The following is a 26,492-nucleotide window of genomic DNA, read 5'->3' as shown; positions in this document are numbered from 1 at the left end:
TGGCAAAAACCACTACAATACTGTAAAGTAATTAGCCTCCAATTAAATAAATTAAATTTAAAAAAAAAAAAAAAATAGGATAAACTTAGGAAATTGAGAAATGGGCCATCCACTTACTAATACAATGTATTGCCAGTTAACTTATTCACTGATTTCCTATACCAAACTCCCATTTTCTAAAATAAGCAGCTTTTATCAATAGACGATAGTGTTTAGTTTCTTACTGCTTTGAATCTGCTAGTACTTTAAAAAAGCAGACAAGCCATTTTTATTCATGCCTGTTACACAAAACTTGAAATAGCTCCTAATCTTTGAAGCTAGACCCAGGTCTCCCTATTTTGTATCATATCATATCCCTCATAATTACACTTATGTGATTAAGGTGTTTCATTTATAGATATCACACAAGATCAAAACTGTACTAATTTAAACATGTTACATATACGTAGTGATGTGTAAACACCATGTTTATACATGATATATAAACATCAAAATATGAAGACACTAAAAGATAACATAAAAATCTAAAAATGTTAGATTTTGTATCTGACTATTGATGAAAATGATTTTTCTTTGAAAAAAAAGGCACAGTCTTCGTTGGCTTCAGCCCTGTGTCCAACATCAAGATAGTAGTTATTTCCCTGAACTTACCCACAGGTCAGCAAAAGGATGGAACTTTTGAAGTGCTTTGATTTTCAAAGAGGTTGCTGGACTTGTATATGTACCATATAATTAGCTTAGTACTTTATGCTGACCAGGCCCTTAATGGCCCATTTTTCTCTTTCCAAGGCCGTGTTCTGAATTCAGCCTGCCTCTGTCTTTGAGGTTATGTGCTACAGTCAGACTGGCTGGGATCCTGTAGCACACACAGCTTTTCCTTGAGACAGAGTCTATCAGTGTTTCCCTTTCTAATAAGCTTGTCCTATTTTTTTCTTTGTATTAGACAAGATTTTAAAATACACTGAAGTAGAAGTAAACTGTTACTCTTTATTGAAAAACAACCTAGCAGATGAATTAGACACAGCCTCCGCCCTCTCTCTGTAACCCCGTTGTGTATTTCCCCCACACAGACACTTGGTACAATAGCCATTCAGTTAGCACACCACAGAGGAGCCAAAGTGATTTCAACAGCCTGCAGCCTTGAAGACAAGCAGTTTCTTGAAAGATTTAGGCCTCCTATAGGTGAGTAATAGTACTCAACAGACTGTAATACATGAAATTTTGAAGAGATACCATATCACCTTGAAAACTCCACTTGTAAAACAAACTGCAAAATGCCAAATGCATGTCATTTTTAAAATGCACTTAGTTCCTGTGCTAAGTCCAAGGTTACGTAAGTTTACATGGTAATTATTTGGGTTTTTCTGTTGTTGTTTTCTTTTGGCCACTCAGTGTTGCACATGGATCTTAGTTCCCTAGGGAGAGGACCCACACCCCTCTGCTGTGCGAGCACTAGACCCCTAGGGAAGTCCCAGTTATTTTTCAGAGTTTTTCTTCTTTGCCCCGTTGTTATCAACTTAGTCAAGTTTGAATTAGGTGAACTTTGACACAGTTCAGAAACACCTGATACCTCTTTAATTTTTTTAGTCAATAAGTCAAATTTCTGTATCACTTTTTGTTTCTCAACCTCTTTTACCCAGTGATATGTACCTAAAGGGGCCCACAGAGAATGAGATGGTTGGATGGCATCACCAACTCAATGGACATGAGTTTGAGGAAACTCCGAGAGATGGTAAAGGATAGGGAAGCCTGGCATGCTGCAGTTCGTGGGGTTGCAAAGAGTTGGATACCACCTAGCGACTGAACAACAAATGTCCCTAAAGTTGCCTGTTTCTGTGATTCGCTGGGATGGGAGATGAGCCAGTTAAACAGAAACCCAGGTCACATATAGTTTAGGATCAACAGGATATGTCATCAGCTGGGGAGCTCTTGAAAGGACTGAACCTATCCCAAAAACAATGAACATGGGAAAGAGAAAGAAAATAGAGATTGACAAAATAGAACAGAGATGGGAATGGAATTCAGTAGACTGGAGTTAACAGAATTAACGTTGGAGATGAACAGATGAAGAGCAGAGTGTAAGGGCCCACAGGAAGGAAAGTAAGATTCACTGGGTGTTAATATGAATGATAGTTCCTTAAATCCTCAACAACCCTGTGTCAAGTAACTGGAAAACAGCATCTCAGAATTTAGTTTGTCCAAGGATGTGCCAGGGTGTGTACCACTAGGCCTGGAATGGGATTTGAACCCAGGCCTGTCTAACAGTAAAGCCTGGCTTATCTCTATGGTTGGGTTATTTCCATGGTTATGTTATGCTTTTGGCAGATAACCAAGAAATAGAAGGAAGGTTGAAACAGGCATTGAGAAAGGAGGGAGCTGAGAAAAAAGGAAAAAAAGAAGAGATTGAAAATGGAGGGGAGGAGCATAAATAGTACTGCGGACAAGGAGCAGTTTCCTCTTGGTTAGCCCTGCCCTTCCCTTCAGTCTCCCCACGCCCACCCCCAAGACTTCAGTCAGTACTGGACTGACTACACCTCGAATCTGAGCAGCTCTGAGCAGAATTCTGTGAAATGAGAAGGTATTCAAAGATACAAAAATGAAATAGATGTATCTTCATTTTCCAATTCAAATTCTGAGGTTTTTAAAAAAATATTTATTATATTTGGTTGCATCAGCTCTTAGTTGTAGCATGTGGGATCTAAGTAGACCCCTGACCAGGGATTGAACCTGGTCTCCCTGCTTTGGGAGCAGTAGTCTAGCTGCTGGACCACCAGGGAAGTCCCCAAATTCTGAGATCTTTTAGTTCTCATTGGCTTGTTCTCTTCATATAGTACTTTAAAACAACCAGTTAATAGTTTTATTTTCACTAACTCTGCTTAGAATAATCCTGTTTTGTTTTTTCACCTTCAGGAGTTTTTGTTTTGTTTTGTTTTGGAGGACAGGTCAAGGGATGCCGGTACAGGTTGCGATTTCTGTGACTGAGAAAGGATAAAACTGCCTCTAGTAGAGAAGTACCAAATCCAGAATAGATCTTTGTACTTTTGAGCTCTGAACTCTATTAAGTCTGAACATTGTTAAGAAATTGTTTAATCTTTCAGTTCATATCTATTATAGGTACATTTGCAGTTTAGAGAGTCTCAGTTCTGGCAAAACACCCTTTAGCTATAAAGAACAGTCCTCTGTGTCAACAGATCAATCTTGGAATATGTTATCTATAGAATGCTCATATTTTAATTTATTGACTATACCAGTTTCTTCATTTAAATTCACCCTTACCAACACTGGGGTGGATGAGTGAAAAACAGGATAATTCAGATTCAATAACTGCTTCAACCATTTAATTCATTTCAGAGACGAGAAATTTATTTGGTTTTCTTGCTCTTCCTCTGGGAGCTATGTTGATCACATAGAGAACAGTACAATCGCTTGACTTCCTGTCCTTTGCAGCTCGAGTGATCGATGTGTCTAACGGGAAAGCCCATGTGGCTGAAAGCTGTTTAGAAGAAACAGGTGGTCTCGGAGTGGACATTGTCCTAGATGCTGGAGGTGGGCACTTTACTAAATCAGGAGTCTCTGTCATTTTTTTATTGTGATGGATAAATTTCTGGGAAAAAACAGAGCCAGGAAGTAATTATTTAGATATTTATTAAGTTGAGGTCGAGAGTTTTTTTTTTTTTAACTTTTTGAATTGGAGCCTCTTCATTTTATTCCCATTTTAAGCACTGTCAGAAGAGAGAACATGCTTACATTTTAGAAAAGTGTGCATGCGTGCTTAGTTGCTTCAGTCACGTCCGACTCTGCAGCCCTATGGGCTGTAGCACACCAAGCTCCTCTGTCCAGGCAGGAGTACTGGAGTGAGCTCCTATGCCCTCCTCCCCGGGATCTTCCCAACTCGGGACTGAACCCTTGTCCCACATCTCCTGCATTAGCAGGCCGGTCCTTTACTGCTGGGGGCTTCCCTGGTGGTTCAGTTGGTGAAGAACCCACCTGCAATGCGGGAGATTGGGGCTCAGTCCCTGGGTTGGGAAGATCCTCTGGAGAAGGGAGCGGCTGCCCACTCCAGTATGCTGGCCTGGGGAATTCCATGGACTGTGTAGTCCATGGGCTCGCAAAGAGACTGAGTGACTTTCACTGTCACTTCTTTACCGAAGGTGCCACCCGGGAAGCCCTTTGAAGTCTAGGCACGGGCATTTAAGCATCTCTACAAGAAACCCGGGGCCTCCCTGGTTGTGCTTGTGGTGGTCGTGACCCGTCACTCAGTCATGCCTGACTCCTTGTGGGCAGCAGCCCGCCATGCTCTTCTGTCCGTGGTATTTTCCAGGCAAGAGTACTGGAGTGGACTGCTGTCTGCCAGAGGGCTTTTCCCAACCCAGGGGCCGAGCCTGCGTCTCCCGCATTGGCAGGCGGGTCCTTCACGCGCTCAGAGGTTCTTGGCCTAGGTCAGGTCTCAGTCAGTCACTGTTTCTGCTATGGATGGCTGCCCTCTGTAGGATGGTGAGCCTCTACAGTCCCTTTTTGGAAAATGCAGAGAATTTTTTTGCATTTTACCTTCCTTGAAATTTTGTAGTTTAACCAATAGCTATTTAACACCAAATCTCTACACATTTAGGTAGTGCCACTGCACCTTAAGAATAGGTTTCACAAGCCTACCAAGGGATTCTATTTATATTTTGTTAGAATTTATCTTCTAAGATCATAACAAATGGAGCTATGGCCACAGCTGTTTCTTTCACCAGCATTTTCAATATTTGAAATTAACTCAGAAAAATCTTTCAGTGGAAGTGAATGTATAGTTCATTAACTTTTCAAATGGACATTTCAATAAGTAGGAGATCATTACATCAAAGTAGGACATTCTTGAATCTATGAGTTCCTTACTTAGGAGTCAGCTTTCCCCAGAGTATTAAGCTATCAATGGTACGATTGAAATGGTCAGACTTAGTGGTGTATGTTGTTATCTTGACTGATTTTCAGATTGAAAGACGTTTTATCTTTAGTTATCTCATTTATAATTAAATCTAAAGTCAATTTTATGAAGTTTTAATCCAAAAGTGTATTTTAAGGTGTCTGAATACGTTACCTTGTTCTAAGAAAAATGCTTCCTTGTTACGTTAAAAGTAAACAACTAGTTTGAAGAATAAATTTTTATCAGATTACTATAAAATATATATTCTCTCCCTCTCTTTCTTTTTAAACAATTCTTCTGTAAGTGAGGTTATATAATAAAGATGACGAACCAGCTGAAAAATTACAGCTACTACCACATAAACATGATATCATCACCCTTCTTGGTGTTGGAGGCCATTGGGTAACAACAGAAGAAGACCTGCAGGTATTATCAGAAACAATAAAGCATTACTATTCCACCAATAGGATATAATTAACAAAGAATAATGCCAAGTCTTTTAGCACAGTGTGGCTAAATTTGTATAAATTTTTAATTATTTCCTATTTTTAAAGAAATATAGCTTTTTTTTTTAACTTTAGCTGTTGGCCAAGATGTTGAAATATAGTTGAAATATAGCAGAGTTCACTTAACTTTTATTTAGTGGTTTGGAAATAATGACTTCCAAATTTTTTAATAGTATTTCAAATAAGATTTTTTTTCCCTAATAACAAACATCATGTTGACATATACTTAGCAAAATATTACTATATAAAATGACAGTTTCTTAATTATTCAAATTAGAATTTACTCTATGTGTGTGTGTGTGTGTGTAGTCTTCCATTTTTACATTTCTTCCAGTTTTACATTTCTCAGCAAAATTCAGGGATTTTTATTATGGTGATATTCACACACCAGAATTCTCACGTTCCAGTCTTCGATGATTTTCTAACATCCTCTTGAAAACGACTGGTGAGTAGCAGCTAGAAATCTCACACCCACACACACTCACACACTGGTGAACAGCAGCTAGAAATCTCACACACACACTCACACTGGTGAATAGCAGCTGGAAATCTCACACACACACTCACACACTGGTGAATAGCAGCTAGAAATCTCACACACACGCACACACACACACTGGTGAGTAGCAGCTAGAAATCACACATAAACACACACACATGAGTAGCAGCTAGAAATCTCACACACACACACACACACACACACACACACACACACTGGTGAGTAGCAGCTAGAAATCTCACACACACACACACCCCCTAATACCACTTTATCACCTCTGGATTGGCCTTGCATTTTGACCTTGCTGTTTCATAATTTTGGACAATGAGTTAGAAAAGAAAACATTACAGTGTACATACTGTTACTAAAGTCTATGTGCCGATTACTTGCGATTTGGGTATTACTTACTTTGTGTAAAAATTTTTCTGACCCAAGATACCAATCATTCTCCTGCTATTAAACTCACAGTAACTGAGCGTTCTTTGTGCATTTTATCCAAGCTGGATCCTCCAGATAGTCACTGCCTTTTCCTCAAGGGAGCAGCAGTGGCTTTCCTTAATGATGAAGTTTGGAATCTGTCAAATGTACAACAGGGAAAGTATCTTTATATCCTTTTTCCTATGGATTTGAATTTCTGGCTTGAAATGTACCTTGTATTCTCATCATTAAATTCTTTAATAATGGTAATAGCTAGTTCCAAGTGTGTTATAGGTACTTATTTAAATATGAAAACAACCGTGTGAAATTTAAGTACTGTTATTATCCCTCTGTCACAAGTAAAGAAGCAGAAGGATAAAAGGTTAATACACGCCCAAGGATGCAGCTGGCAAGTGCCAGGACAGGAATCACCCAAGCTGTCTCACTCGTTTCTGAATGAGAAATCAGACTATAGGAGACATGGAAAAATTTACTTCATTTTAATCTGGCCTCAAGAAAATCAGAGGTCACCTTAAGAGACTACATCTGTACTCCTATGGTGGCACCACTGCGCAAAACATTTCAGAATATTCATCTACATTAAAGAGTTGGGGGGGTGTTTTTAAGAATATCAGTGCTAGGAAATCTTTATCAAAGAAAGATGGATTGATTGTTTTTAATGGAAGTGATTCAGTAACAAATCAAGTGTAAAATTGAATCATTCCATTTTAGTAAAACTAATCAAGTTTTCTTGAGACTCTGAAAGCAGTTCTGAAAGAAAGGTCCAAACCTCTTTAGAGTGGGGTCAATTTAAGAATAAACATTTTGTTTCTGAGATGCCTGTCTTAAAGGCAGCTGTACCTGGTAAAATTTTTATTATTAATATATTGGATAAATATTAATACATTCTCATTACTTAATAGAGTATAATTGTGCATGAAGAGACTCACGTCTCACTGAATATCATTATTTTTATCAAATGCGCGTTGTTGCATATGCGTGCTATGTACAAGGCCAGCCTCCTCTAAAATCTATGGCAAGCTTATTTCAGAGCCTTCAAATAGTAGTATTTAATTAGTATATTGCATATTTTGAGTTTTAAAGAGTTCATTTCAAAACCAGAACATCCCCTTAATGTAGTGAATGTGTATGTTTAAAGTATTTTTGATTAAATCTTTTCCTATTAAATTTGGAATAAACTTAATTTTTAACTCTCTAAAAGAATTATTTAAATTTCAGCTTTAAATAATGAAATGTCCAATAACATTGTAATTCTCAAGAATACCATGGGATGTTAATTTTAGAGACACTGTATTAAAAGTAACAAAAGTTAGCATGTTTTGAATCTTACATGTCTGAAGGCAGGCTGGCTGCCTCTGCCTGCATTACTTAATTCTCTCAACTGCTCTCCTTTCCCCCACACCATAAGATTTTAACCTATCTGACAAACCCATGGACCAAGGTGAAATATGACATGTTTATAAGAAACGTTAAATTTTCAAAAATCAGAAATACATATTTATACACACACACACACACTCTCTTACACATACCATTGGCAATTTCATTAACAGAAGAAAGCGAATTTGCAGTAACAGAGTGAATCAGTATTCTTTAGGTCCTTTTAAAAATATCTTTAAAGCAGCTTATGTTTCTGTTTTCTCCCTTACATTTCCTAAAGTCCTGAATCAAACTTTAGTCCTCATTTGTGCAAGCCCCCCTCAACTGCATCACGTGAGCCAGTTGATGCTTATGATTTATATAGAGATAGCCTTCCAATTGTGTGATTATACATCATAAATAATTCTCCTGTACTATCAGTTAGGCGATGACACCCTACTCCAGTACTCTTGCCTGGAAAATCCCATGGAAGGAGAAGCCTGGTAGGCTGCAGTCCATGAGGTCGCTAGGAGTCGGACACAACTGAGCGACTTCCCTTTCACTTTTCACTTTCATGCACTGGAGAAGGAAATGGCAACCCACTCCAGTGTTCTTGCCTGGAGAATCCCAGGGACCGGGGAGCCTGGTGGGCTGCCGTCTATGGGGTCGCACAGAGTCGGACACGACTGAAGCGACTTAGCAGCAGCAGCAGCAGTTATATAGACTCTCAGTTCTAATATGATTTCAATTAAATGACTAGAGTTTTAAATTTTATACTGTTTATTCTTATTTGCATATATTAGACAGATTATTAATTTTCTTGCATACACATATATCAACTAGCTTAATAAATGTGCACCTAAAGTAAGAAATATAAGTGCTAAAATTTTTAACTAAAAATTCTGTTATTAATACCGTTCACTTGTGATAACACTAGTCATTACTTAAGGAGAAACATTAGGCTTCTTTCATCACTTGTCCTTTGAAGTTTTATGTTCTACTATGTCACTCGCTCTCTCAAATCACTTCCCGCATTTTCCTGGTTTAGAGGTAGACTTGGACTGCTTACATAATTTGTTACAAAAATAGGTGGCCTGCCTAGCATCTTCTGCTTATCAGATAGTTTTATTTACTCTTTTGCATTGTCACCTTAACAGTCTTTTCCAGCTACGTATCTTAAAAGATGTGATGGAGAAGTTATCAACTGGTGTTTTTAGGTATGCTAAACAACCAAATCATTGTTCTTGTTTATTTTTCTATTCTCCAAGAGATAAAATGGGCATTCCCATTTTTGTTTCAGCTTTCTCAGTATACTTGTTGCCACCAAATGTTACATTTTGCTTAAACAGCTGCTGTGTATCCTGTGATACACCATTAAGTAATTACTCCCTAAGATATAAGTGGTTCATGAGTTTTCTTTACTGCATTCCATACTGTATCAGCCCCTTCACTTATCCACATCACCCCTCCCAAAGCAATTTGAAATAACCCATAGGTAGACAGGAAGGAACAGTACAATTTTTTTTCAGCTAAATCTGTTTATCAAAAAAGAGGAATTAAAAAAGGGAATGGAGAGAATGGGTATTTTCCCCTTTCAAAATCTAACCACTTTTAATAGTGGAAATATTAATGGACAAATTTTATTTAAAGTAATAGAGTTGAACTACAGCAATTGTCAGTCAACTACTCTGCTGTGTACTCTCCTCATCCTTAACTAGACATTTCTAATAATTTCATTTTTCCTCAGACCTCAGTTGGATGAACCCATTCCACTATACGAGGCAAAAGTTACCATGGAAGTTGTTCAGAAAAATCAAGGAAGAAAGAAGCAAGTTGTTCATTTTTAATATTCTCTCAGACCTCAGTTGGATGAACCAGTTCCAGTATTTGAAGCCAGAGCTTCCTTGGAAATTGTTCATAAAAGTCAAGGAACCTAAAAGCAAGTTTTGTGTTTTTAAGCATATTTTCCTGCTGAAACAAGATGCTCATTTATTTGAAGTATTTGAAAAAAATCGTACAGACGGTCAAGACAGTTGTAAAATTTAACATCTAAAGGGAATATTCTGAAAGCCTTTTAAATTATTGTCCCTATATATTTGCCTCTTATAAATTCTTTACATGAAGAAAAATTGTCATCGGAATCCACACTGTCGACCAAGCTGTTGGGAGTCTTGCTATGTCAAAATACTTTTCTGATCAGCTCTTTTCTCAATACTTACCTTCTTTAAACATCCTTTGCTGTCGTAATTTAATACTTGGAATATATTTTCAAGTATCAAAGGATCTAGCCAAGAGAAAGCTAAAGTTTTTTTTTTTTACTTCAAGTATTCATTCACTCCAGGGTTTCCTCAGGATGGAACCAGAGCAACACTAACGCTCCCGTGACCTCTGCAGTGTTTCCGTGAATGGCTGCAGCGGCGATGCCGGCTGGGGCCGCTCTGTGGGGTGGGAGGGGAGGCCCCGGGCCCTCGGCAGCCCTGGACGTCGCCACTGAGCTCCGGAAGCTTACCGAAGCGGCAGCTCAAGTGTGACGTCTCCCTTCTTCCTGGCGCCTCGCTCCGGATTTAAATAGCACTCGGCTCTCCCGGCGCGCTTCCCAAACACCTAGCCCCGGGATGTCAGGCTGGCGCGCCCGGAGAACGTCCTGGGACACGCGACAGCAGCGCGTCTCCCGCCGCGGGAGGAACACGGCGGGGGCGGGCCCGCGCGAACGCGAGAGGCTCGGGGACGGGGCCGCGCGAGGACCCCATCGCGCACGCGCCGTGAGCGGCTCGGGGGCGGGGTCACGGCGGAGGCGGAGCCCGGGCGCGCGGGAAGCGCCTGCCGGGCCGGCCCCCTCGGCCTCCGCCGCGAGTCATGGCTGTGTCGGTTCCCGGCTATTCGCCCAGTTTCAAAAGGCCGCCCGAGACACTGCGGCTGCGACGGAAAAGGGGTCGGAGCCTCGGCGCCGCCTCGTCGCCCGCGGAGCGGCCCGAGCCGGCGACCCGCCGCGCCGCCCGAGAGGCCGGCCTGCCCCTCCGCCCGTTCCCGGCGGCAGGTAGAGGCGGCGGCGGCGGCCCGGCAGGGGCCCGAAGGAACCCCTTCGCCCGCCTGGACAACCGGCCACGGGCCGCCTCCGAGCCTCCCGAGGGCCCGCCCCGCGGCCAGCAGGAGGCGCCGAGCCCGGTGAGTGTCCTCGCGCCTGGGAGCCGAGGGGGCTCTTGTAACAGTCCGGGGGTCGATTCGGCCTGAAGTAGGGCTGGCGGGCTCTCGCGTCCCGGGAGGGAAATGGGCACCGAGTTGAAGTCGCCCGCGGCCTCAGGGTGCCCTGGGGTGGGGGGCGGCGTGAAGTGCGCTCCGCGAGCGGCCGCGGGGCGTGCGGGGCTGGCGGGTCCCGAGGAGCGGACCCTGCATCTCCCGCGCTCCCTTCGGTGCCCGGCCTGCGGAGCCTAGGCGGCCGCCGTGGCGTAGGAAGGGTGAGAGGTCAGTGGGCGGGTGGCTCCGAGTCGTCCTGGAGCCACCCGGGGAAGGCCCCCGTTTGAGGGGAAGAATACAGGACCTTCTTTCCTGCGGCATTCAGTGCGTCCTTTCTCTCGCCTTCCAAATTATTCTGGATTTGGAGGAATGGTGAGGATTGATCAGGGAGTCAGAATTTACCCCATGAATGATTTGTTTTACTCCAAAACCTTTTGGATCTTTTGAGTTGAGATTATTGATCATTGAGTTATAAGTTGTGCAGACCACCTGCCTTCTTCCCCGTGCATTTTGATAGTTAAGGTTCAGACACAAACCTGAAGTGACTGATTTGGGCTCCTGTGAATTCCTGGGCTTATTGAGAAACTTGTATGCCAGGTGAAGTTCTGCAGGTTTAAAGCGAACTCCAGCATCATTCAGAATTTAAAAGGACCATTTTTTTTCACCTCAGTTTTTAGATTGTAATCAAGAAAATGATTTGCTCTGGGAAGAGAAGGTTCCTGAAAGAACAGCCATTACAGAATTACACCAGGTAATACTTTTGAAATGTCATTAGAGTGTATGTTTTTATAAATTCAGACTGCTGAGAAGCATTTTACTTGGGAAATCGTTTACCAGAGAGCCCTGTGTGATCATTTCTACTAGACTTGAAAGGACCGCCACCATCAGCCTTGATAAAGGACTTTGTGTGTAGTAGTAACAGTTTATCATGGCACCAGTGCTAAAGCAGATGGAGAGGTGAGGTTTCTTTTTCATAGGTAGTGACAAGTCCAACTCATCACTCAGAACCAGTGCCTCCAGGCTTATCCCACCCTGAATCTTCAAACCAAGTCCCCAGATGAGTTCCACAGCTGGTGGCATATCACTGAACCTCCATCCTACCCCCTCAACACCACATGCTGCTCTCGACCCCATTCCTCAGCTACTTCCTTGGTGATGGTTTGTCCAGAGGGGAGCAGGCTAGCAGAGTTCCCCCAAGACCCAGTCTCCCTTCCTTGCAAGTAAATGGCCTTCAGGTCGGTTGGAAATGGTTCCCCCTTCCCTATTATTTTTAAATAGCATCACTTAAAAGAGTCGTTTTAATGTGGAGAACAGTGACTGGACAGCAGACAGTTTGGGGGAAATGTTTGAGGCAGCGGATGCTTCTTCAACCAGCCTGAGAGGCTGATCAGAGGCCAGATTCCCTGCAAGGAGCAGCTTAGCCCTGGCTCCAGAGTTTGGGAAGCTAAAAATGCTTGGAAGATTTATGTTTTGACGGCAGTATCAATAGCAGATTTTTAAAAATTATGATCATGAAAATAGTATTTCTTTTGTGACTAAACTATGTAGAACTATAATAAAAGGTGAAAACTGCCTTTCCAACACTACCACCACCCCCAACAACAACAAATTCCCACTTTCCAGAGGTAACATCACTGCTAATGGTTTAGTCTAGCTCTTTCTGGACGTTTTCACAGTGTGTAATTTCCAGTGTTATTTATTGTACAGTTCATAACATTTTGAGATTTCAGTAATTGTGAGCATGTTTCGTGGATGACTCCTGTAGATGGAAGGGTTTTTTCCTTAGTACTCTACTAATTTTTGTGTTCTTTGTTTTCTAAAAGACTCCTCATGTATCATTCTCCGAATCTGATATTCCACCCTCAGAAAGTACTGAGTTACCTGTGGACTGGAGCATTAAAACACGACTCCTTTTCACCTCTTCGCAACCCTTTACCTGGGCAGATCATTTGAAAGCCCAGGAAGAGGCTCAAGGTATCATCCAGCATTGCAGGGCAACAGAAGTTACTTTGCCTCAAAGTATACAGGTAATCCTGTGAGAAAATGGCTATGCTTTAAAGTAACAAATGAAGTATAAAAAGTACTTCTCTGCAAACTGTCGGCGATATTTCCTTCCATTAAGTTTTTCTTTGGACATTTAAGACACAGAGAAGTGGGAAATTATTTTATTTTCCAAATGCCGCACTCATATACTTTTTAAAATCATACTGAGTAACTGTCTGTTAAATTTATAGACCTGTGCTGAGAATTACTCGTTGTTGCAGGCAAGAATTGTTTGGACTAAACTATTCTTTTTAAGGCCTTTTGCAAGAAAAAAATAGAAGGAAATGAAAAGCAGTTGAGGAGTAGGATTGCAAAGAGATTTTACTGGTTTCCTCATATACTGTATACTGCGTTTTTTAAATGCACTCTTAGCCACTTGGGCAACAGTCTGTTGTAAATTTAGTAGAGTTAATGAGTTCTAGAAAGGTTTTCAAAAATGTAATTACCATTACTTTCAAGCAGCTCAACTCAAACTAGGTTAAAAGAGATTACCTTGGTCACCTCTTTTTTAATCAGTAGATCCTGGTGATCTGTGATTGAGACTATCTGTTTTTACTGGCTACTTTTGAAAGAGTTTTGAGGCAAAGGAGTTTAATATAGTGTTACCTACACACACGCACCCCTGCCCTGGTGGTAAAAAATGATCATCATTGTTCTCGAGGATGGTGGAGACAGGCAAATGTTCCTCTCTGTGTCCAGGTGTCCTTTCTGATATGTGGGTCAACAGACTGCAATTGCTGGCAAGGAAGGTTTTCCCGAACATTAATAAACTACACTTTAGCTTCTGTAACTATTGTTAACACCTTGTTACAGAAGAATAAATGTTTGGTATATTCAGTGTCTTTTAATTAAATTCTGTCTGATGCCATCTTTGGAGTTTAGGACCCCAGGCTCTCCACTGAGCTCCGCTGTGCTTTCCAGCAGAGCCTCATCTATTGGCTCCACCCTGCCTTGTCTTGGCTGCCACTGTTCCCTCGTATCGGAGCTGACAGGAGAACGGCTGGAAAGACAACTCCATGGTCAAATGATGACACCCTGCAACACGTGTTAATGAGTGACTGGTAAGATGAATAAAAATTTGTGAATCTCATAGTGAATTTTCCTTTTAGCAGTATTCTTTCCTTATTTATGATGTGTAATTGGACGTTAGTCAATGGATTTCTCTGTCCTTCTGAATTATTTTATTAAAATGTTAATGATTAACTGCTGGAGAAGACTCTTGAGAGTCTGTTGAACAGCACGGAGATCCAGCCAGTCCATCCTAAAGGAAATCAACCCTGAATATTCATTGGAAGGACTGATGCTGAAGCTCCGATACTTCGGCCAACTGATGCTAAGAGCCGGCTCATTGGCAAAGACCCTGATGCTGGGAAAGATTGAAGGCATAAGAAGGGAGCAGCAGAGGATGAATTGGTTAGATAGCATCACTGACTCAATGAATGTGAATTTGAGTAAACTCCCAAAGATAGTGAAGGACAGGGCAACCTGGCATGCATAGTCCACGGGGTCACAGAGTCGGACATGACTTAGCGACTGAAAAACAACAGCCATGACTACCAATTTAAACTGATTTAAATTGTTTACTTTTGGGGAATTCCCTGGCAGTCCACTGGTTAGGGCTCGTAGCCCGAGTTCAGTCCTGGGTAGGGAACTGAGATCCTGCATTTTGCTTGGTGCAGGCCACTCCCTGCCAAAATTTTTTTTCCTCAAATTGTTTACTTGTTTAGCTCTTATTCACTCCTTTTTTTCCCCTCTCTGGCTGCATTGCAAAGCTTGTGGGATCTTAGTTCCCCAACCAGGGTTAGAACCCATGCAACCCTGCAGTGGAAGCCAGGAGTACTAACCACTAGGCTGACAGGAAATTCCCAACTCTTATTCTCTTTATGTAGTTATAGACTGTATATATAAGTGTTTGATTACTATATAGAGACATAATTCTTTACTATTACTTCTTGTTAATGGCTGTGTCTCTTCTCATCAGTAGAAGCTGCTTATTAAAAGTCAGCAACCTGATATCAACTGCTTTGTCTAAAAAAAAAAATGGCAAGCATTTAAATGTTAAATGCTACTTGTTAAAGTATTTAGAATTCATCAGTGAGTCCCGTGACGAATTTCAGTCCTTTAAAAAGCCAAGTTCTATGTCATGGGAAAAATTCAGACCATTACCTGTAATAATTGTGTTTAAAATCAGGTGAGGATCAAGTGATATAAAAATTTTCAACATTGAATTGACATTTTAATAATTCCTAAAGAAAAATATTTTTCTTCATAGGTCTGTGAGCTTTACTTCTCTATATAACCTGCTGAAGACGAAACTTTGCCCTTATTTCTACGTTTGTACCTATCAGTTTACCATCCTGTTCCGTGCAGCAGGATTAGCGGGAGATGATGTCATCACAGCTCTCATATCTCCTACAACTAGAGGTATAAGAGAAGCTATGAAAAACGAAGGTAAAACTACACCTTTAAAGTGAGAAGACCAAACTGTAAACACCTTAAAAGTTAACATTTGAACTGTCTTCTAACAGTTGAATTATCTTCTACAGTGTTTATCTTGTTACCTCAAAAATTACTTCATTTCTTCACTTTGGTTTTTTTTTTCTTAGCATTTAATTTAATCTGTTGTACATAGCTTTAAGTTACATTCCCTTTCTAGTCTCTAAACATATATCAAGCTGGAAAGTCCCAATCTGAATATACTCCTGTAGAATTTCTTTTATAGTACAAATTATCTATACTCTTCTAATAACTTGATTTATAAACTTTGTCAACACATTAGTAGATCATGAACTGTTCAGTGGACTTATTCAGCACTTTTTCTAAAAAGGAAATAGAATAATATATACTCGATGAAAGATTACCAAGTGTAGTGAGAATATATATTATCCTGAACCATTTGTTTCAAGGAGATACTTGGGTATTGTGAGCTGCTGTCAAGAAAGCATGGAAAACACTGCTTTAATGATCAAGTGTAGAAACTCATTTTCAAATATTCTCTACAAGTCAACAAGACTGTTAATTCTTTCAGAGTATATTAAATATAACACAGTTACACTTGTCTTTTCTCATGTAGGTATTGAGTTTTCTCTGCCTTTAATAAAAGAAAATGGCCCTGAGAGGAGGAAAGCGTCTGGAACAGGCTTGCAACATGGGGAGTATGTGATTAAGATAACCTTTTACATCGTCCATGTGCCTTAAGGATTCAGTGTAGAGGAAACAGCTTTATGAAATGTGAACCCTAACTAACTGTAGCAATGTCCTAGGGAGCAAGCCGTCAGTGATGAGGATGAAGAAGAAGGTTTTTCTTGGCTGGAAGAGATGGGTGTGCAAGATAAAATTAAAAAACCAGACGTACTTTCTGTCAAGCTGTATCCTTTCAGTTACTGTTAACTCAGATTGATTTTCATTGAATTCAGTTAGTGAGCAATGTAACTTTTTTTTTTTTTCCTGATGAGGATGTAGGATCTTAGTTCCCTGACCAGGGATCAAATCTATGCCCTCTGTAGTGGAAGGTCAGAGTCCTAACCACTGGACCACTAGGGAATTCTCTTGAGCAATGTAATATTGACTGGAAGTTTTTTTTACTATTATCTTAAAGTATCCTTAAGATCATATTCAAACTTAACTTCCCACATGACATTAAAAAGCAAACACTTAAGAGCAGTAAAACAAGAAAAATTAAAGTTTTTTTAAGTAAAAATATTCCATTTTGGTTAAATTTGGGGAGGGGAATGGAATGGATTTTTGACTAGAAAAGAAATTCATTTTTCTCAGGAATATAAATTTCTAGCAGATTCAGATGGTCATAAAGATAGGATTTTGATTATTAGGATGCCTTATAATTGCAAGGGCTTCCCTGGGGGACTTGGGTTCAATCCCTGGGTCGAGAAGATTTCCCTGGAGAAGGAAATGGCAACCCACTTCAATACTCATGCCTGGAGAATCCCATGAACAGCATAGGTGACAGGCTACAGTCCAACACTTTCACTTCACTTTCATGACTGCAGTGAAGAGAATTAGCAAGAGCATTTCATTTGGAGTAGGGAAAAGGGTTGCTGGTGAATCAAGATTAAGATAACCGCTGTTACTGTTGGTATGGGATTTGTATTTGTAATTTCCTTGATTGTCATGTTCAGGCGTAAAGAGATACATGAAGTACAAATGGATCACAGACCAGAGTCTGTTGTGTTGGTGAAGGGAATGAATACCTTTACACTGCTAAATTTTTTGATCAACTGTAAGAGTTTAATTGCTACCTCAGGTCCACAGGCAGGACTTCCACCAACCCTCTTATCCCCAGTAGCTTTCCGAGGTGCCACAATGCAAATGCTTAAGGTAATAAAAAGGAAAGAAATTCTGTACTAATTGTCATCACCTAACTTCCAAAGACATATTTTCCCCTTTTTTGATAGGATGAATTCTTGGTTTTTTTAATAGCTCAACTTCTTTATAGGGGTTTTCCTGGTAGCTAAGTCGTAAAGAATCTGCCTGCAATGCAGGAGACATGGATTTCAATTCCTGGGTCAGGAAGATCCCCTGGAGGAGGAAATGGCAACCCCCACCAGTATTCGTACCTGAAGAATCCCATGGACAGAGGATCCTGGAAGGCTACAGTTCATGGGGTCGTAGAGTCGTAAAGAGTCAGACACAACTGAGTGACTAAACCACAACTTTTTTACATGATGCACATTTTCTTTGCTTCGAGTAAAAAAATTCCTTGATAGAAAGTTGTTTCAAAGGAATTACATGAACTATATTAATTATTTGAAATGTTGTATTTGAATTATTGCCATAGGAAAAGTTGCTTAATTTCATTTCGTCTTTCTGAACCACTGAAAGAGCCAACCAAGAATGTTATGTTAAATTGCATTGTTGTTTGGACACTAACTTGTGTCCAGCTCTTTGTGACCCCATGGACTGTAGCCTCACCAGGCTCCTCTGCCCATGGGATTTTTCCAGGCAAGTATACTGTGAGTTGGTTGCCATTTCCTTCTCCATGGGATCTTCCTGACCTAGGGATCAAACCCGCATCTCCTCCCTTGGCAGGTGGATTCTGTACCACTGAGCCACGGGGGAAGCCCCATGTTCAAATTATAGGAGGTCTCAAAAACTGGATCATGGTTAAGTGAAAAGAATCCCTCTCCATATTGTTGAAGAAATACACATGCAGTTTTGATATGAATTACATGGTGAATAACAGCAACAGAATCTTTTTATTTTCCTAATATTATGCATTGAATGTGCATTAATAAGCCACAAAGGATACCATTACCAGAAGTTATTTTCTCTAGAACTAGTACTTCCATTGACAGTCTCATAATTTTGGAGGAGGATGCTGGAAGCTGAGAATTTCTGAACAGGTTTACTCACGAAACTTTCTTGTGGTGGACCTTATGAACTACTTTTGTTCCCTAACTGTTAAAGAGAAGAATACCCAAACGAGAAGTTATTGATCACATTTTTAGCTGGGGACAAAAGCTTGAGAGATGGTACCATAACTTTCTTTAAAATTTTATTGAAGGCTCGAAGTGTGAATGTGAAGACACAAGGTCTTTCTGGATACAGAAATCAGTTTAGCTTGGAGATTACAGGGCCCATTATGCCTCACACTCTACACTCTGTGACAATGCTACTCCAGTCTTCACAGAATGGGTCGTTTTCTGCAGGACTGTATACACATGAGCCAACTGCTGTATTTAATATCTGCCCACCAAAGGATAAAGTAGTGGATAAGGTAAGTAGACAGCGGGTGAACAAATTTAGTTGTAGTCTTCTCAAACTACATAAAAGTGAAAGTCGCTCAGTTGTGTCTGACTCTTTGTGACCCCATGGACCATACAGTCCATGGAATTCTCTAGGCCAGAATACTGGAGTGGGTAGTCTTTCCCTTCTCCAGGGGATTTTCCCAACCCAGGGATCGAACCCAGGTCTCCTGCATTCTGGCAGATTCTTTACCAACAGAGCTATCAGAGAAGCTCTCAGATTACATGGATGGAGGAAATCAGTCATTTGTGATGAGCCAAACTGGTATTCTAAGTTACTAAACTGTACTAAGTATTAATTAGCAAGGGGAAGGGAAAAATGACTTTTTTTGAGGAGATAAATTGTATGAATTCACACTGTTGCAGGAAACATTTACTGAAGAACTTCCCTAACAAAAGGCGTTATTTTCGTTGTCCTTTCGGATGCAGAACTTAACAGTACCTGATTCCTTTTATAAATTATTGGAAGATTAATAATTATGGATATTATTTAACCCCCGTGCCTTTTTTCTATGTTAAGTTTTTCTTAGATGCTGGGGGGAGGTGGGGGAGAGTGCTACTTGGTTAAGTTTCACATGATACAAAAGTTTCTAGATATGTATCACACACTTTTTAAAAACTAAAGTATCAGTTCAGTCGTCTGACTCTTTGTGACCCCACCCCATGAATCGCAGCACGCAAGCCTTCCCTGTCCATCACCAACTCCAGCAGTTCACTCACACTCATGTCCATCGAGTCTGTGATGCCATCCGGCCATCTCGTCCTTTGTCGTCCCCTTTTCCTCCTGCCCCCAATCCCTCCCAGCATCTGAGTCTTTTCCAATGAGTCAACTCTTCGCATGAGGTGGCCGAAGTACTGGAGTTTCAGCTTTAGCATCATTCCTTCCAAAGAAATCCCAGGGTTGATCTCCTTGCAGTCCAAGGGACTCTCAAGAGTATTCTCCAACACCACAGTTCAAAAGCATCAGTTCTGCAGCGCTCAGCTTTCTTCACAGTCCAACTCTCACATCCATACATGACCACTGGAAAAACCATAGGCTTGACCAGATGGACCTTTGTTGGCAAAGTAATATCTCTGCTTTTCAGTATGTTATCTAGGTTGGTCATAACTTTAATTCCAAGGAGTAAGAGTCTTAATTTCATGGCTACAGTCACCATCTGCAGTGATTTTGGAGCCCAAAAAGATAGTCTGTTTCCCCATCTATTTGCCATGAAGTGATGGGACCAGATGCCATGATCTTCGTTTTCTGAATGTTGAGCTTTAAGCCAACTTTTTCACTCTCGTCTTTCAAGAGGCTTTTTAGCTACACTTCACTTTCTGCATTTGCCTTTAATTTTGAACATGTAGATTTATAAGGCCTTTTAAACTTACCAGTTTGCCAGACTTCTAAAAATAACCAAAATTAGTATTTGGGGATGCTGTCATTGTGTAAAAATTCTCAGGGTGGTGAGCTTCTACTGATCATGATAAATTTGCCTTTGTAATCATCAGTGAGGCATCTGTCGAAGATCCCATGTTAATTTTAAAAACTCAGTGTTCAGACTCATGCTTTTTACTGACTTCCTTACAAATTTTCACAGGAGGCTGTTCACGAGCTTGCCAACTGTGGATTGCACCCTAAAACTCTGGACCACCTTTGTCAAACACCAATCCTGGGAAAATTGTCCTTACGGCATGTGGAAATGAGTGACTACATTTATAATTGGAGATCCTGAACAACAAAGTAAGCCTAAAAGGAATCTGTGAGGAAAAAAGCCTTCTAGCAAGGAAATTCAAGATTCTTATACCTTTGGCTTTAAAGTTCACTTTGGAAGTTACCCAAATGTTTACAAATATTCTTTCACAGTAACTTTATTACATGCACTAAGCTTAAGAGTAGGATTAAGGTTTTAAAATCATTTTGTTTTTACTCTTTTGATGAAGATAAAACTTTTTTAAAACTTGAATGAAAATTCTAGGTCCATTAATTATAAATGGTAGAAAAATAAGTGTTTCATTGCAAATGGAAATTGAGGCTTAGTATCAATTATCTTGGGACATTGTGAGTAACAGCATCAGGGCAAAACTAACAGTTAGCTTAGGAGACAGTCAGCTTATATACTGGGCTGATTGATGGTGCTTCCACCTTAGCTGGTTTCCTGCCTGTTTATGATTCCTCTGTTCTCAAATACTTGTTTTAATGCGTGTTCATTCCAATTAGGGTATTTTGTATTCCCTATAGAGTAGGGTCAGGAGTTGTAAAGTTCGCTCAGCTGTCATAACAAAGCAGTATTTAATATGTTCTTGTAGGTTATTTGTGTGTGTGTGTGTGTATATATATATACATATATAATTCAAATTTTCTTAAATAAAAGTGCTTAGAAATCAAAAGCATTGGGTAAAGAAGTAACAGTAGTGAAGAAGTATGTGTTCACTTTGTAATCCAGAAAATAAAACACCACATTTATTCCAGAGAAGTTTATATTTGGGCCTTAAGCTTTTGAAAATAAAGTTTAGAGACATAGCATATGAATACCACTGTAATACACATGAAATATTCTATCAGACCCTAAAAATTAACATAAACTTAAACTTTCTCATAGTCAACAAAATAGTGGCTGGGTGCCGATTTTATTAGATTGGTTACAGCATTTTAATTATCATTTTACGTCTATCTAGGTGTAGCTGAAATTCAAAATGCACATCAAAGTAAAACTATATCACAACTCAATGCCATACTAAATGTACTTGGCCTCTGCAGTAAAATTCTAGTCAGACTTCATTTTGACTCCCTTCTCATTCATGGCCCAAGTGGCTCTGACAGAAACGCAGGACTTTGTGCTGATCATCACACAACATACCACTGTCATTTTTTATAACCTCTACAAAATTTGAAAGGGGAGGTGGTGGCATTAGCCCTGTGGAACAGATCTTGCTTGATTAACTCAGTAACACTGGCCCAGTATCTGTCCAGCAGAACCCATTGTGAACTAGTACAAGGTGCACAGCCCTTCACTGATTACAGGCAAGTGTTACAGCAGCCGAGCCATAAGGAAGGGGAGTTACATCATAGTACAAAATACAGTATAAAAGCGTTATTTTTAACATTCCACACTGAAGATTACGGATGCCTTCAAACAATCGTTTGGATGTTAGCCACTTAAACAAATACATCACTAAGGTAAACAATATAAACATACCAAAACCCTGTATGGTTAAATACAATTTCCATGGTACAAAAATCAAAGCCTGGAGATGTTTGTACAGATTGCTTTTTTACACAATGTCTTAAATTGCCAAATATTTACAACATTAAAGAGGAAATACATTTTGATGCAGAGTAAAATTATCTGAAATGATTAATATAAAACCTCAATCTATCTACGTGAGGCACTCCTGAAGCAAGTGGCATTAGCCATGAGGTCCTTTGGTACAAGGCCCATTGCTTGAAGAACCACAGTAGCTGCTGTGGCTTTAGCATGCTTCTTATTAGGGCTGGCAAAGCTGGGCTGGTAAGCGCTTCCATTTATCAATACCTATTCAAGAAAAACATACAATTGGGCTGGTAAGGGCTTCCATTTCTCAATACCTATTCAAGAAAAACATACAATAAGAACAGCATCAAACTTTAATATCTATTAGCTTTGTATTTTTTTTCACTAAATGCTAGAAAAATAACTTACAAAGATATAAAACCTATACTATGTGAGTCAAATTAATCTCAACCCCAAAAGAAGCAAATCATTTGGGAAAAGGGACTGCAAATTTAAGAGCAGGTCTCCAAATTGAAGGGAAAGAAAAAACCTGATTAAAAACCACTTAATTCCCCATGTTCCACTAGAAAAGGTCAACAAAATTGTTCACCAGATTGTGCCCACATCTTTCCCTCCAATATTGAAAAAACAGGGAAGCATACTTAATGTTTAAAACTTCTACCACTCTACCCACACATATTCACACTCCCAGCCCACAAACATTTACCCTGTGATCACAGAATGCTGATCCCTCACCCTCTAACATTAAGTTATCAAATTAACGCAAAAATTCATATTTACCCTAAAGAGAAAATGTTTGCGATGATCAGGGCCACTATCATGGACCAAGAGAAATTCAGGTGGTTGCCACCTTCTCTTATTACAGATTTCCATCAAGGCAGACACAGGATGTTTGCCTGCAGAGAGAAGAATAATTAATTATCTCCACACCTGTGGCAACAAATTATGAATTCAAGGGGAGGGTGGGACAAGAGGAAATTCAAAATCGTACTCTCACCTGATAGATCTTTCATTGCAGCAGAGAAGTTTCCAGACCTCTTTTGTGCTCTTTCTCCTACTGCAACAAGACCTTTAAAAAAAAAAAGGAAAAAAAAATCAATGATCACTGAATAAATTTCAAAAGATTTAAAATTATAATATGGCAAAACAACTACTCCCCCCTCTGTAGGAATCTTAACCTCAATCCATGCCCTCAAATAAAATATTCAACAGACACTCACTACTCTTGATTTCTATATAAACCTGTTTTGACATTTCTATACATATCTTGTTGGAAACTGTATAAAAATATTCAGAAAAACAATATGTGAACACATATATAAATTGCCGTAATTAACAACCACTCTGCTGGTAAGTCACTTCAGTCGAATCCGACTCTGTGCAACCCCATAGACGGCAGCCCACCAGGCTCCCCCATCTTTAAAAACTAGCGACCAAAAAAAAAAAAAAGTGGCTGTTTGCAAATGATTTCTAAAGGTTTCTCATCCGTTAAAAAATGAAGCTCAGTTTAAGTATGCTCCCCCAAATTCAAGGATTTTAGGCCAAAACAAAATGGGAAAAGTGAAAATGGCTCTCTCCATTTCTTTTTCCAGCAAACTAGCCCTTTCTGACTTCAAATGTGAGATGTACTCAAGAGACGCCAGCCTCGGCCTCCCTTTCCAAAAGGGGCTTAGCTATATTACTATCTAAAATCAATGCTTTCCATTTAGGCTAGGGAGAATTCTTCAGGAATTCTGCCACTATGCTTTCCCAAAACTAGGCCATGCTGCACAATTCCGAAGGACTATTCCCTAGAATTATGCAATGTACCCAGATGCTTTCTACCAATAAACTACCCTCTGTTAACAAAGAATCTATTCAACTTGTATAAAAGCAGTACAATGTCAGTGTGACATTCAATTTCTCTCTCTTAATGTTTGCACTAGTACTACATTACAGAATTGTGTTATGTCTAGCCTATTTTTGAGTAACAATATAATAAATTCACTCCAATATGGAACAAAATGGCAACATAGTTATCATCTGGATGACAATGTACAGATTCTGATAGAAAACATTTTTATTTCTATTTTCTTTTTCACAAAACACTTTTTAAAATATATAATTTGTTAGAGCTAGTTGTTTCATTAGCATGACAATTTAACTGCATTAAATAACCTCAACTGAAACTATCTGATCACAAAGATAAGAAAAATAAATTTCAGTTTAAATTTTCCAAAATTTTAAAAAATCCTGTTTAAATCTCATTTAGCTGGCAGCCCCGTATGATTCTACAGTGGACATTATTCCAAGTATAAAAATGCAGTGTTAAAGAGGTAGCACTAGTCAGCAGTTGGTCTATTCTCCAGCCTCAACACTCAATTACTGAGTTTGATAAAAAGGGACATGCAGAAGGGTTTACAAAGTGAAGACTAAACAGAACTCTTAACAGGAAATGAGAATATGCAGAATAAAAATCTTAGAAATAATAAATTCTAGAAACAGAATAAATCCTAGAGGCGTATGTTCCCTGTCAAAAGAAAAAAAATGGAAATCCTGCTTTCTAAATATGAAATCTAATTAAAAACCTAATCATGGTATTACACATTAACAAAGGCTGCCTTTTACCCTCAAATTAGTGTCTCTACCTGTTATGTGTACAAAGCTTTCAAAACGAGTTAAACATTTTATTCCTAACTCTGTACTATACAAAGTGCCCCCAGTTCAGGATCACTAACATCAGAAGAATTTATGAATTTATAATAGTAATGAAACGCTAAATGTTAAAAGAGGTACAATAAACATTCTACAAAAAAAAAAAAAAGAATCAATCTTACCTTTTCGATCTGTCTTAAAATCAACTAGGATAGGTTCCTTATTTCCTTCTTTGTTTTTTCCTAATCCTTCTCCTTCTTTCCAGCCCATTTTTCTCATCAAAACGGCTCCCATCCCTCCAGTTACTGGGGCTGCTCTTAAGAACTGATCCTATCCAAAGAGAGAAAGGTAAAAGATCCCCAGTTTATAGTTAGAATCTGACTACAGACTCAGTGTAACTTTGTAAAGAAAGCAAGCTTACTTTACTTCTAGATCTGTTATAGCAATTAAATGCTTCTATACTTATAAACATACTGTAGTGTGTATGTTCTAATTATTTTCACATAAACATAACAGTATTTTAAAAGTCAAATAAGTCAAATGGCAGTTTTAAAACGGTGGCCCTTGTGCCCCCCTCCAAAAAAAAAAAAAAAAAAAGAACACTCCTGTTTTCGTCCACTATTTAGGTTCACTGGTATCTCTTCTTAGCTTGCAAAATAAAAAGAAGGCAATGTTAAAACAGTCATTATTAATTGTCCCAGGTGTACCTAGTTAATGAATAAAGCCCAGCAATCATTTAGAAATAGTTTGAACACTGAAGAAGCATACTGTTATCATCCAAAGCTTTTTTCCCCCATTCTACCATAAGTATAAATATTTTACTTAGAAAATCCCTATGAAGCAAAAAGATAGCACATACAATACCCTGTAATTAAACCAAACTGAATTGGAACTCTTTTAAAACCTAGCTTGATGTTAAAAGACTTTTAAAAAACTCCTTAAATGTTTACATACCTAGGCCTCGGTAGCAGCAGTGTTGTGAATAGTAGGGCTGGCACTGACCGGGGCAAGAAGACAGCTACAAGGATTTGGCCCTGAAACAAGTTTCCATACAGAGGGGTGAAAGTTCACAGGTTATTCTGTGAACAATCATCTCTCTTGTATCCAACCCACTGAACCATAATTTCCATCAAAGCAGCAAACCACTTAATGTCATAAAATGCACAACACTATATACATTAGCATGGTCAACAGTCAATTGTTTCCACACATTAAGGAATAAGTGATGCCTCTTTTTAAAGGGCATCCATGTATATGTAACAAACTACTGAATTCTACTGTGGATCTTTATGGTCATGTTTTAAACATTTAAAATATAATCTCCAAATCATGTCTTGTTTCCCCTTGTTATTAAGTATTTTACATTTACATTCTGTAGCAAATGTAAGCAAAAGTCATTTAACTTATCAACAGAGGGAGTCAAAAATTTTGGTAGCTCTGGACACAGTATAATCACTTCCTCCACTGGTAAGTTACTACTCCATTTTTAATTTTGGTTTTACACAGTAGTAAAACTGTATCCCTTTTTTCCCCCCCAGCTATTTAATTATAAGCTGGGGAGAAAACATGCCAATGGTATGTAACTAGACATTAAGTTCAACAAGGTGCTCTGATGGAAGGAGGCAGCTGCGGAGGTAAAAACATAGCCCTGGTTCAGTTCCTTATGTGGTGCAGGCCATGCAGTGTTGATGTAGAGAAAAAAATTGGCTGATGCTTGGGTACCAACTGCCTTGTTTCTACACACCTAGAATGACTTTTACTTACTTTCAGGTTCATCCGCCCCTCTTTTCCAGGAAACACTCCTAAAAAAAAGGGCAACTGTGCAGAGTATAACACAAATCCCCAAATAATGTAGGT

At 39.5% G+C, this 26,492-nt stretch overlaps 3 protein-coding genes and 1 long non-coding RNA gene across 13 annotated transcripts in view; 2 read left to right on the top strand and 2 right to left on the bottom strand.

Annotated features, from left to right (window-relative positions):
• CRYZL1 (crystallin zeta like 1) overlaps positions 1-9,941 on the top strand; it is a 35,040-nt gene extending 25,099 nt beyond the window's left edge. For 2 of the 6 annotated variants that reach the window (XM_040228551.1, XM_040228543.1), the window contains exons 8-13: positions 1,071-1,182; positions 3,448-3,546; positions 5,211-5,332; positions 6,412-6,517; positions 8,880-8,925; positions 9,456-9,941. In XM_040228551.1, coding sequence (XP_040084485.1) covers positions 1,071-1,182; positions 3,448-3,546; positions 5,211-5,332; positions 6,412-6,517; positions 8,880-8,925; positions 9,456-9,555 — 585 coding nt within the window. In that variant the 3' untranslated portion in view covers positions 9,556-9,941. Of the gene's footprint in view, positions 1-1,070; positions 1,183-3,447; positions 3,547-5,210; positions 5,858-6,411; positions 6,518-8,875; positions 8,926-9,455 lie in introns of those variants that run through there. The other 4 variants (XR_005719006.1, XM_040228569.1, XM_040228576.1 and 1 more) reach the window with 4 other exon arrangements.
• Positions 64-10,415, bottom strand: LOC120854535. Its single transcript, XR_005719007.1, has 3 exons — positions 10,218-10,415; positions 6,378-6,486; positions 64-3,604 (listed from the first exon to the last, which is right to left on the bottom strand). It is a non-coding gene; the product is annotated as an uncharacterized LOC120854535 (long non-coding RNA).
• A 121-nt stretch (positions 10,416-10,536) lies between these two features.
• On the top strand, positions 10,537-21,132 carry DONSON (DNA replication fork stabilization factor DONSON). Its single transcript, XM_040228476.1, has 10 exons — positions 10,537-10,873; positions 11,613-11,693; positions 12,766-12,969; positions 13,868-14,046; positions 15,258-15,436; positions 16,059-16,140; positions 16,249-16,353; positions 17,122-17,320; positions 18,507-18,719; positions 20,328-21,132. Exons 1-10 carry the CDS (start codon positions 10,565-10,567, stop codon positions 20,460-20,462), a joined length of 1,686 nt encoding a protein of 561 aa, XP_040084410.1. The 5' UTR covers positions 10,537-10,564; the 3' UTR covers positions 20,463-21,132.
• Positions 21,133-21,168: 36 nt separating this feature from the next.
• SON (SON DNA and RNA binding protein) overlaps positions 21,169-26,492 on the bottom strand; it is a 31,322-nt gene continuing 25,998 nt past the window's right edge. For 2 of the 5 annotated variants that reach the window (XR_005718987.1, XR_005718984.1), the window contains exons 9-13: positions 25,590-25,669; positions 24,818-24,965; positions 22,999-23,070; positions 22,782-22,897; positions 21,190-22,262 (exon numbers count right to left, since the gene is read on the bottom strand). Coding sequence is in view for 2 of the 5 variants with exons in the window: in XM_040228406.1 (XP_040084340.1) it covers positions 22,104-22,262; positions 22,782-22,897; positions 22,999-23,070; positions 24,818-24,965 (495 nt within the window). In the remaining 3 variants the exon portion in view is untranslated. Of the gene's footprint in view, positions 22,316-22,781; positions 22,898-22,998; positions 23,071-24,817; positions 24,966-25,589; positions 25,670-26,492 lie in introns of all 5 variants that reach the window. The other 3 variants (XR_005718985.1, XM_040228415.1, XM_040228406.1) reach the window with 3 other exon arrangements.

The sequence above is a fragment of the Oryx dammah genome, unplaced genomic scaffold, assembly GCF_014754425.2.
Source record: "Oryx dammah isolate SB20612 unplaced genomic scaffold, SCBI_Odam_1.1 HiC_scaffold_2, whole genome shotgun sequence".
NCBI classification, from domain to species: Eukaryota; Metazoa; Chordata; class Mammalia; order Artiodactyla; family Bovidae; genus Oryx; species Oryx dammah.
This window is presented reverse-complemented; position numbering and strand designations above follow the sequence as displayed.